Source organism: Garra rufa, chromosome 19 (assembly GCF_049309525.1).
Source record: "Garra rufa chromosome 19, GarRuf1.0, whole genome shotgun sequence".
Classification (NCBI taxonomy): Eukaryota; Metazoa; Chordata; class Actinopteri; order Cypriniformes; family Cyprinidae; genus Garra; species Garra rufa.
In genome coordinates, this window is record NC_133379.1 from 36,276,512 (window position 1) to 36,288,817 (window position 12,306).

At 32.8% G+C, this 12,306-nt stretch overlaps 1 protein-coding gene across 1 annotated transcript in view; it reads right to left on the minus strand.

The window, feature by feature from the left end:
* The window catches only part of LOC141292083 (uncharacterized), a 107,366-nt gene that overhangs the window by 68,031 nt on the left and 27,029 nt on the right, over nt 1-12,306 (minus strand). The window contains exons 6-8 of the mRNA XM_073824045.1: nt 11,546-11,707; nt 3,846-4,059; nt 1,540-1,702 (exon numbers count right to left, since the gene is read on the minus strand). Of these exons, the coding sequence (XP_073680146.1) occupies nt 1,540-1,702; nt 3,846-4,059; nt 11,546-11,707 (539 nt within the window). The remainder of the gene's footprint in view (nt 1-1,539; nt 1,703-3,845; nt 4,060-11,545; nt 11,708-12,306) is intronic.

The following is a 12,306-nucleotide window of genomic DNA, read 5'->3' on the forward strand; positions in this document are numbered from 1 at the left end:
TCTGTTTTCTCGCAAAATATTTGCATCTTCACACGAAAACATTGAATTTATCTCAAGAAATGTTTTTTTGTAAAACTATTACGTTCATTCAAGAAATATTGCACTTTTCTCAAAATATTTGCATTCTCTCATAACAGTATTGCATTTCTCTTAAGAAACTTTGCATTTTTTTCAGACAATATTTACATTTTCTTGCAAAAAATACTGCATTCACTCAAGAAACAAAATATTTCTCGCAAAATATTTGCATTCTCTCACAAAAGTATAAAATTTCTCTCAAGAAACTTGAGAAAGAAACATTTTATTGCTAAATATTTTTATTGCATTTCTCTCAAGAAACTGCATTTTTTCAGAAATTATTTGCATTTTCCCCTAAAAATATTGCGTTCACTCACACATTGTGTTAGAAACGTTGAAATTATATTCGCATCCTCTCATAAAAATATTGCATTTCTGCCAAGAAACTTTGCGTTTTCTCAGAAAATATTAGCATTTTTTCACAAAAATATTGCGGCCACTAAAGAAACGTTGCAATTTCTCACAAAATATTAGAGTTCTCTCGCTAAAGTATTGCATTTCTCTCTCTCCGAAAATATTTGCATTTTCGTCCATCTAGAAAAGTTTTTTTCTCACTAAAATATTTGCATTTTCAAATATAATAGTATGCAAGTATTACATTCACCCAAATAAATGTTGCATTCTCTCGCAAAATATTTGCATTTTCTTGCAAAAGTACTGCGTTCACCCAAGAAACTTATCAAAATATTTGGATTCTCTCACAAAAGATTTTGCAGATGAGACAAATATCCTTTTTCCTCCCACCACCTTATATTTATTCAATCACAAAAGCTTTGTGAGCAAACTAAATTTTTAGGAAAATGCTGAAGTCTTGCAAGTGAATGCAAAATATATATATATAATTTTTCCTCATATCTCTCTTTTTTTACTATCATTATATCTCTTTAGGGGACATTCTGACAGCACAAATAGTATGAGTAGTATGATAGGTCTTTATGAGCAATACATTCTGACCAAATACAAGCTCAACCACACTTCCGATGTACTGTATACTTATTTTAAATGTTTATGGTTAACCTGACTATTACACAGACAAGCATACATGACAGTCTATAAACCCTTGTGCCACAGGGTAACCCTACAATCTAACATTAGCTCTACATAACCACAACTAGGTGCTAAACAAACACGCACACACATTCCTCTCTCACATCTCCACTTGACACAGTCACAGCAAGATGCTGAAACACTTCACACTCAGTGAACACCACAGACACACATCCACACACCCCTGCTAAAGACCCAGAACACACTGACAAGAAGACTGAAGAATCACAGCTCAATGCAAATGAGATCTATCCACTACTGTATCTCAGTTCTTAATCTTAGACAGCAGCGACTCGCATTAAACTGCTGAGCCATGAAAGTACAATAAAAACTTGACAGGCCTCTAAGGAGACGGTCTGAGAAGATGTGAAGAACGTTTTGTCTAATAGGAAAGACTTTAGAGTTCATCCTTACCTCAAACACCTCCTCATCCAGGATCCGCGTCCCGAAGACCACAATGCCTTTGGTGTCAATGATGGGGTGAGGGCTTCTGGATAGTGTCCGTGTCACCTTTTTCTTACAGTCCAAAACCAGAGTGATGCTCTGTTTGTGAACGCTGATCGCCACACGGTGCCACCTGAGACAAACACACACACAAGTGAGGGTCTGTCCATTTATCATTCAACTAAACATCTGTCTATCCATCACTCTATCTATCTGCATGTCTGCCCTTCCATCTGTCTATTTACCTAATCGTCTGTCTGTCTGTCTGTCTGTCTGTCTCTGTCTGTCTGTCTGTCTGTCTGTCTGTCTGTCTGTCCATCCGTTCATCTGTCCATCTATTCATTTGTCTGTCTATCTATCCACCTGTCTGTCCATCTGTCTCTCTATCAATTTGCATGTCTATTTATCTATCTGCCTGTCTGTCCATCAGTCCATCCGTCTGTCCATCTGTCTGTCTATCCATCTATCCATTTGTCTGTCTATCTATGCACCTGTCTGTTCATTCGTCCATCTATCACTCTGTCTGTTCATCTGTCCATCTGTCTCTCTATTGATTTGCATGTCTGTCTATTTATCTATCTATCTGCCTGTCTGTCCGTCCGTCCGTCCGTCTGTCTGTCCATCTATCCATTTGTCTGTCTATCTATCCACCTGTCTGTTCATCCGTCCATCTATCACTCTATCTGTCTGTTCGTCTGTCCATCTGTCTCTATTTATCTATCTGCCTGTCTGTCCATCAGTCCATCCGTCCGTCCGTCCATCTGTCTGTCTATCCATCTATCCATTTGTCTGTCTATCTATGCACCTGTCTGTTCATTCGTCCATCTATCACTCTATCTGTCTGTTCATCTGTCCATCTGTCTCTCTATTGATTTGCATGTCTGTCTATTTATCTATCTGCCTGCCTGTCTGTCTGTCTGTCCGTCCGTCCGTCCGTCTGTCTGTCTGTCCATCTATCCATTTGTCTGTCTATCTATCCACCTGTCTGTTCATCCGTCCATCTATCACTCTATCTGTCTGTTCGTCTGTCCATCTGTCTCTCTATATCGATTTGCATGTCTATTTATCTATCTGCCTGTCTGTCCGTCAATCCATCCATCCGTCCATCTGTCTGTCTATCATCTATCTGTCTATCCATCTATCCATTTGTCTGTCTATCTATCCACCTGTCTGTCCATCCATCCATCCATCTATCACTCTATCTGTCTGTCCGTCTGTCCATCTGTCTGTTCGTCTGTCCATCTCTCTATCGATTTGCATGTCTGTCTGTCTATTTATCTATCTGCCTGTCTGTCTGTCTGTCCATCTGGCCATCCGTCCGTCCATCTGTCTGTTTATCTATCTATCCATTTGTCTGTCTATCTATCTACCTATCTGTCCATCTGTCCATCTATCACTCTGTTTGTTCGTCTGTCCATCTGTCTCTCTATCGATTTGCATGTCTGTCTATTTATCTATCTGCCTGTCTGTCTGTCTGTCTGTCTGTCTGTCCGTCTGTCCATCCGTCCGTCCATCTGTCTGTCTATCCGTCTATCCATTTGTCCGTCTATCTATCCACCTATCTGACCATCCATCCATCTGTCTGTCCATTCATCCATCTATCACTCTATCTGCCTGTTCTTCTGTCTATCTGTCTCTCTCTCTCTCTCGATTTGCATGTCTGTCTATTTATCTATCTGCCTGTCTGTCTGTCCATCAATCCATTTGTCTGTCTGTCTGTCTATCTATCTACCTGTCCATCCTACCGTCCATCTATCTGTCTGTCTGTCCATCTATCTATCCATTTGTCTGTCTGTCTGTCTGTCTGTCTGTCTGTCTGTCTGTCTGTCTATCTATCTACCTGTCTGTCTGTCTGTCCATCCGTCCAGCCATCTATCTGTTGATTCGCCTGTCTGTCTGTATGTCTGTCTGTCTGTCTGTCTGTCTGTCTGTCTGTCTGTCTGTCTGTCTGTCTGTCTGTTTGTCTGTCTGTCTGTCCATCCATCCAAAGTTTTCTATGTGCATATGTATTATTTAGGTGTTTCTGCTGTGTTTATGTAGTTACACAGGGCGTCACACCTGCGTCTGCTCACCTGCGCAGGTGTTGGTTCACACCAGTGTCACGGATTAAATATGTCACACATCAAAGCTAATAATAACAACCAAACACAATAAATCCTAACCAGACATTACGTAACCGGCCCTGAAGTTTCCAACATCAAGAAAATCTTTACTGACAGCGAAATATTGCGACAAAATCACACAACATATTTCTTAAGCTTAAGTATGCGTCTTACTTTCCGTCCGCCAAGTTGACTCCTCTAAAGAGCGGGTAGTCCTCCGGGCCGGGTTTGCCCAGGTGATCCTCGTACAGGAAGACGGGAGAGCGTCCCACTTCCAGGCCGAGCTGCTGGATGCCCTGTTCATTATACACCGACAGCAGGAAGGACTGACTGCCTTTCTTTGGCCTCACCGTCGCCAAGATGGAGAAGTCCTCAGGAAACACGGACGCTAAAGAGGGAGAGAGTGTTGTTTTTGAAAATCAAAAGCGTTTCGGGGTTTACTTGGCACAAAATATTGAGGACAGTGTGTGACGGAGCATTACATCATGTCTATAAGCGGACAGATGCTGTCAGGTAACAAAGATAAAGTGTTTGACATGGATAAGAGCAGAATGGAAAACGGTTGGAACTCTGGCACATCGTTGGGAAACTCTGTACTAGTGAGTGAGTGTCTAACGGTGTTGATAAGAGACTTGGATCTACTGGGAGGGAGTAGAGTGAGCGAGAGAGATGGAGAGAGTAATGAGGAGAACAGCTGTTCCCTAAGAGACATTTTATTACTCTAATTCATCTAGCAGAGAGAGGTGGAGAGAACAAACAGAGAGAGAATCACAAGTACAAACAGAGAGGAAAATATATGAGCAACATTCTTTAAAGGAGCAGCTCACTGAAAAATGGACATTCTGTCACTGTTTACTCAACATCATGTCCCTCCAAACTATGACTTTCTTCTTGTTTGGAACATATAATGAATGATTATCAGAACCTCAGAGCTGACTCTTTTCCATAAATTAAAGTAAATGAGGACTATCGAAGTCTGTCAAGCTCCAAAAATGCTAGTCAAGCACCATAAAAGTACCATAAAGCAGCAAATCAGCATATTAGAATGATTTCTGAAGGATTGTGTGACACCGAAGACTGGGGTAATGATGCTGAAAATTCAGCTTTGCATCACAGGAATTAATTATATTTTACAATATATTCAAATACTAAATAGTCATTTATATAAAAATATTTTACAATATTTTTGATTTTACTGTATTTTTAAACAAATAAATACAGCCTTGGTGAGACTTTTAAAATCATTTTTAAAAATCCTACACACACAAACTTCTGAATAATAGTATTTAAGACTTTTATTTGATTAAAATGCACACGTTCTGTCACTGCTTTTAACCTGATACCATATTTGGATCTAAACCTGACAGCAAACAAGACTTTTATTGTTCTTTTATGTCATTTTTGAAGCTTGAGAGCTATGGTTACTGTCTGGAAAAGATCAGCTTTTAGAGTGACATTTTTGGGTGAACTGTCCCTTTAAGACTTTCAAACTTAAAAAAAAAAAAAAAAAAAAAAAAAAAAAAAAAAACAGAGAAGGAAAAACTGGTGAAATTAAACAGTCTCTTTCTAAAACGAGAAAAACAGACATGACTTCTCTCGCGCACACACACACACACACAACATGTGCCAAACAGATGCCCGCCGCCAGGACCGCTGGGAAAATCTAGGTTGCTTGGACAGGAAGTACGTTTTCCAGTCATCCAGAAGACAAAGCATCCACACATGTGTGCAGTAAACACACCTGATGATTGCTGCAGTGTTTAGTGCATTTATACCATTGTCTGGAAACACTTTAATCAATTACACAAGTTTAGATTCTTTACTGGACTTTCTAACGCTTTGGAGTGAACATGTTACTACAAACCCTCCTCACAGACTTCAGACTGCCTTCCTGGAATCCTGTCTCCATGTCTAACTCCTCCTTTTTCTCCTTTGTTTATGTCTGGAGATATTTTTTTGAGTCAGATGTGATTCTGCTCAAGTCAGACCACTACAGACAGTCTAAAACATTCATCTCATAAAAAAATAATGAGGTTATTTGAGGTCTGCTTCTGAAATACCTCTAAAATTTTAATAAAAGAGAGTTTCGTTTCTGCTTTTGTTTGCATTAAGTGCTTAATTTCACACACTGTGTGCATAAATGTCAAGAAATAAAGCCGCCAGACGAACCTCAAGACATTTAACGTCTGGCTAAAATGGAAATTTCTTAAATCAAAGAGAGGCATTTATCTAAAAACATAGTGTGCAAAGAAAAAGGTCACTAAAAACAAACAGAGAACATTATATTCTAGATCTAGACATATTCTAGATTGTGTTACTATGTCATGCGAGACCAGTCTTATTTTAGTATTATTTATACACTGTTATAGATTTTATCATGTGAATTAGCTTTCATTCTTATATTTTCAGTTTTCATAGCAATTTTAGTTTAATTAAATAAACAAATTAAGCTGAAATAAAAAGGGTGAAATTAAATAAAATAAGTAAAATAAATAAATAAATAAAAATTAGAAAAGTACATAAAATTACTAATATTTAAATGAACAAGAATATAATAATTATTAAAATATAAATATTTTTAAGATTATTTATTGCTTTATTTACCAGTGTTGTTACTGTTAACTAAAATAAATAAAGCTGAAATAAAAAGGGTGAATAACATAAAATAAATAAAAAATTAAATTAAAATAAAATAAAATAAAATTATAAAAAACTAATAAAAATTACAAAAGTACATAATAAAATTACTAATACTTAAATGAACAAGAAAATAATAAATAAATAAATGAACAAATAGATGGAAACGTGTTTCTGCCACAGAATAAAAAAAATAAAAAGGCGAATTTACATATTACAATTGGTCTTTTCTTCTCAAAATTGCACATTTATATAAACATAATGAATTGCAACTTTGTATCTCACTTCAATGCAATTTTGCGAAAATGTTAAAATTGTGTTTATATCTCAATTCTAAGACTAAAATCAGAATTGTGAGATGTGAATTAAAAATTACGAGATATAAACTTGCATTATATAAACTCAAAATTCAGATACATTTATATGTAATTTATTTATGTCTTGTTTACATCTCACAATTCGGAGAAAAAAAGTCAGGATTGTGAGAAATAAACTCTGAATTGTATGCAGAAAGTCAAAAATGTGAGATATAAAGTCTCAGTTATGTTTCTTTATTACCTTTTGGCAGAAACAGACCTCCAAATATACAACAGTCTATAAATAATCCTAAAATATAGCATATTGTGTATCACAAAATGTCTTTTTAAGATATTCTATACTGGTTTAAATCTTTGTGAGATATTCTAGATCTTTCCCTGCTGTTAAAGAGATTTTAAAAAACATTAACCGCTGTGTGACACAAAATGATTTTCTACACCATTTTATGGGTTTGTAAATGATATTCTAGATCACTTTAGTGGTTCATAAGAAAATTCTAGCAATAGAAGCAGGGTATAAGGACAGAAAAGAGAAGAAAAGAGTCTGTTTTTCCCATTATTTGTCCTTCATCTCACTTTTGATCAGTTCGTTCCTGGCCATTTCATGCAGACTAACTTATCCATCTGTCAGCGAACCAGAAAACCCTGTGACATGCCTGCATATGAGTGTGTATGTGTGTAAGTAATGAAACTTTACATGACACTTTTATGATTTCATAAGGTTTGTTACACGCTCATACAAGTGTCATGTTCACATGCGAGCACCAGCTTTACACACACACACACACACACACACACACACACACACACACACACACACACACAAATACACACAACAAGAGATGCTCTGTGCTTTTGTCTGGGTTTCCTGTGTTAAAGACAGAGCTGAAGGTCAAAGGGCAAGAGCCAAGGGCCAAGGGCCATCTCTCTGGAGACGAGGTCTGCTCTTCACCAGGGCAATATGAGACAAAACCAGAGTTCAGAGAGGACGTCATATCTATGGGCTCATCTCTCCCTTCCCCTTCAGTCAGAATTAGGTCTTTATGCAGAAACCTAAAGGAATGCCAGAGTCTACGGACGCTGAGGAATCACATTACTGCACTTCTGCACTCAATGGCTACCTGACATTACATTTTTACTTCCCAGGATTTCTTAGATAAATGTATTACGTAAATAAAATAAAATAAAATAAATAAAACCGCTTTTACATTTTTACTTTCCAGGATTTCTTAGATAAATATATTATGTTTATAACATTGAATTAAATTAAATTTAAAAAATGTAATTAAATTAAAACAAAATTATTTCAAATAAATAGAAAAATAATTAAAATAAAATAAAATAAAGAACATAAATGATTTTATTTAGTTAATAAGTTCATAAAATATTTGTAAAAAATCAGCATTAAACATCAAATTTTGAAGTAGAAACACTTCTTAGATAAATTTATTACATTTATAAAATTTAATTTAATTTAATTTAATTTAATTTAATTAAAGACTTCTTATATAAATATATTAGATTTTTAAATATTTATAAAAAATAAAATAATTAACAAATTATTTTATTTTGTTAATAAGTTCTTAAAATACGTTTTAAAATATCTGCATTAAACTTTCGAAGCAGAAACGCTGAAAATAAAATAAAACTACTAGTTAATTTTGAAGTAGAAACACTAAAAATAAATAAAAATAAAATAAAATAAAATAAAATAAAGAACATAAATTATTTTATTTTGTTAATAAGTTCTTAAAATAAAATAAAAAAATCAGCATTAAACATCAAATTTGACCTTCCTGGGACTTTTTATATAAATATATTACATTTAGAAAATAAAAAAAAAATAATAATAATCCCTGGGATATATTTTAATATATTAAATAAAATTTAATACAGTTGATTAATGAATTATCAAAAATTATTTTAGATTGTTAAAAATAAAATAAATACATTTTATCTTTTATTGTTCTATTAACATCTTTAAAAAAAAAATGTTTTTTACAGTGTAGTCTAAACTGGTTTGCTGGTCTTTAAACTGGTTTTCCAGCCTGGCCAAGTGCTTAAAACCCCTTTAAAATCAGACCAGGCTTGAAAACCAGCTAAGATTAGGCTGTTTCATGGTACATATCCTTTTTAGAGTCTGAAAGATATATGTCTAAATCTGGAACAGTCATATCTGTCTGTAACGTAGTGACCTGGCTCTGTTTTTCATCATGTCTAGAAGTTTGGCTTTCCATCATGACCTACGACCCCTCTCTGTTACCCTGGAGAAACGGCATAAAAGGAAGACAATGTCCTTATGGGTATGGATGAGGAGGAGGAGAGATACAAGAGGAGGAGGAGTTAAGAAAAGATGAAGAAAAAGAATAGAAACTTCTTGGCCATGAGAGATTTTGTTAGCCAGCTGTATGCATGTGCATGTGTGTGTGTGTGTGTGTGTGTGTGTGTGTGTGTGTGTGTGTGTGTGTGTGTGTGTGTGTGTGTGTGTGTGTGTGTAAAGTAAATCCTGAGCATCTGAGTGCAAAGTGTACAGAGAGAAAGAACAGATGCATTGTATTTGGACTGGAGCGATAGATGATTCATTTCTTCCATATGCTTTCACTCTCCCTGTACGTTTCTCAAGCAGTCAGGCGTTTGTGTTTACTTAGCTGTACTTAAGGGACAAAATCATCCCCAGAAGTGACTTAAATCTGACAAAACCTCCCTTCTGGGGACAGCTGGGGACATCCTCAGAGGTAAAATGATTCAGAAATGAAGGGATGTGTTTTTTTAGAATTAGACAAAAAAAAAAATGAATAAGCAAATGCAACAGAAGTCAATGATAAATCAAATCCACTTTAAATAGCGAGGCAAACATGTAAACACTGGACGTACTGAGTTGCCGTCTAAGGACATTTGCATTTAAACATGGCTAGATGAAGCATAACGGAAAGGAATGTCTAGACAAAGTCAAAATTGCAAACTTTATTAAACAGAAAAAAAGATAGTAGCCATGTAAAACATTTTATAAAAGAATAAAATAAAATAAGAAAATATTTCCTTTCTGTTTAATTTAATTTTATAAATATATTAAATTTATTTTATTTTATAAATATATTATATTACTTTTTTTTTATTATTATTAAATTATTTTTAAAATAAAATAAAATAACTTTTTTTTCCTTTCTGGGTTTTCCTATATATTACATGTAAAAAATTAAATTAATTAAATTAAATTAAATTTTTACTTTTTTTCTTCCTGTTTTATTATATAAATATATTACATTTAAGAAATAAAAATAAAATAAATAAATAAATAAAATAAAAATTTAAAATGTTTTAAATATACATATATTATATATTTATATATATTTTTTAATTGTTTAATTTCAGTTAAATGTAATTTATTTTTAATTGTTTAATTTCGGTTAAATGTAATTTATTTTATACATAAATAAATAATTATCTTTACTTTATAATTAATTATAAATTTAATTACATTGAAAAATTGTAAGTTCAGCATTGAATAAATATTTCCTTCTCCAATAAGAAAACTATGCTATGGTGCATTAGATTTTAGCAAAAATTGGGGTAGTATGTTTACCTTTAAGTAAATGCTGTATATTTTTAGAATAGCCTTTAACGCTTAAAAACTTCAAAATACTGTCTATGTAGGCAGCACACTAGAGTTTGGAACACAGTGAGTGTGAGCTGAAGTAAGAGAGTCGGTTTGATTTAGTCTCATCTAGTTTAGTCTCATTACACTGGTATTGCATCTCTCTCCTCATCTGCCTCGTCTCTCCCTCCTTCCATCAAATTCTTGAGATTTTCAGAGTTCCAGCTAAAAGGACAGTCTAGGGCACCATGACTCTGCGGCCCAGTATGCAGTGATGAGGTACTCAGACACACATAATTATATGTTTTTAGCCATGCAAGCTTAATTTAATGTCATTTGAAACATGTCTGAATGAAGTTTATAAGAAAAGAAAAGAAAAGAAAAGAAAAGAAAAGAAAAGAAAAGAAAAGAAAAGAAAAGAAAAGAAAAGAAAAGAAAAGAAAATGTTGCATTTGCAAAGATAAAATAAAACAAAACAAAATAATTTTACATTTAAACTTCCTAGGTTTTAAAACAAAATAAAATAAAATAATAACATAAAATAAAAACTTAAAAATACATAGCTATATATATATATATATATATATATATATATATATATATATATAAATGTTTTCCCATTTTTGCTACCTGTTTTATTTTATTTCACAAATATATTACATTTATAAATAATATATATATATTTTTTTTTTTTTTTTTTTACATTTTTTCATTTCTGGGTCTTCCTATATAATTATATTACATGTAAAAAAAAAAAAAGATAAAATAATAAATTAAATTAAATTGTTTTAAAATAATTTGTTTTAACTGATTTTATACATAAATAAATATGTATCTTTACCTTAAAATTAATTACAAATTTAAGTACATACAATTATATGATATTTAATATTACTTACTATATTTTATAAAATAAAATAAAATAAAATAATTCATATCACACTTTTAATTTAAAAAAATAAGATAAAATAAAATATATATATAAAAAAACGAATCCCATTGTACATGCAATGGAACCATGCATTTGGCATTTGCATCTGCATCTGTGCATAGACAATGTTTCTGGCCCAATTCAGTCACATTAACAGAATACTGAGTCATTGTGTCATCTCTCTCATCTGTCTAAATAGATTATACAGTATGTCTGTGGCTGGAAAGATGAAAGAGTTTCTGAAAGACTTATTTAGGGCACAGTGTCTGTGTCTCTGAACAGCCCAAACACTGGAAAGATGGAGAAGCAAAGTAAATAGGTGCACTTGTGTGTGTGTGTACATGTGTGTGTGTGTGTGTGTGTGTGTGTGTGTGTGTGTGTGTGTTGTACTCACAGGGGTAGAGTTGTTTGGTAGGAGCGCTAAGCTGTGCATCTTTTGTGACTCTGTAGGCAACATCAGGCCCTTTCGATGACTTCCGGTGTGTGCAGAAGCCTGTAGTTTTCGTTACGCCCTCCGGCAAACTGTGAAAATCTAAAATCTTTAGGAGATCGCTGGCTCAGCTGCAGAAAGAGAGACAGAGAGACACAAAATTAATATGCGGTCATTTCAAGTCATATATGTAAAAACATATACATATACATATACATACATACATACATAATGTATCCATAATTTACCATAAATCAAACTAATAACTTATTTAAAAAATATATATATATTATTTTATTTTATTTAGAGATTAAAACCCCATATTTACTTTTACTCATTATTATTTTCATTATTAATTATGTACAAATATTTACGTTATTTGAAAATGATAAACATGAATAATGAATACATATTTCCTTTTCAATAAGTTATATTATATTAGAATTTATAAATTAAATGTAAAACTTTTTTTTACTTTACCTGGGTTTTATTATACTTTATTTAATTTTATATATTAATAAAATTTTTAAAAAAAATTAAAAAGAATAAATAATAAATCTTATTATATAAATAAATTATTTTTATTTTTTTAATTTAACGATGACTCCAACAGAAAAAAATGTAGGGCTGCATTTGAAAAAAAAGATTGAAACCCAATATATTTTTTAATATGTTTTAATATATTACTAATATATATATATATATATATATATATAATATAATAT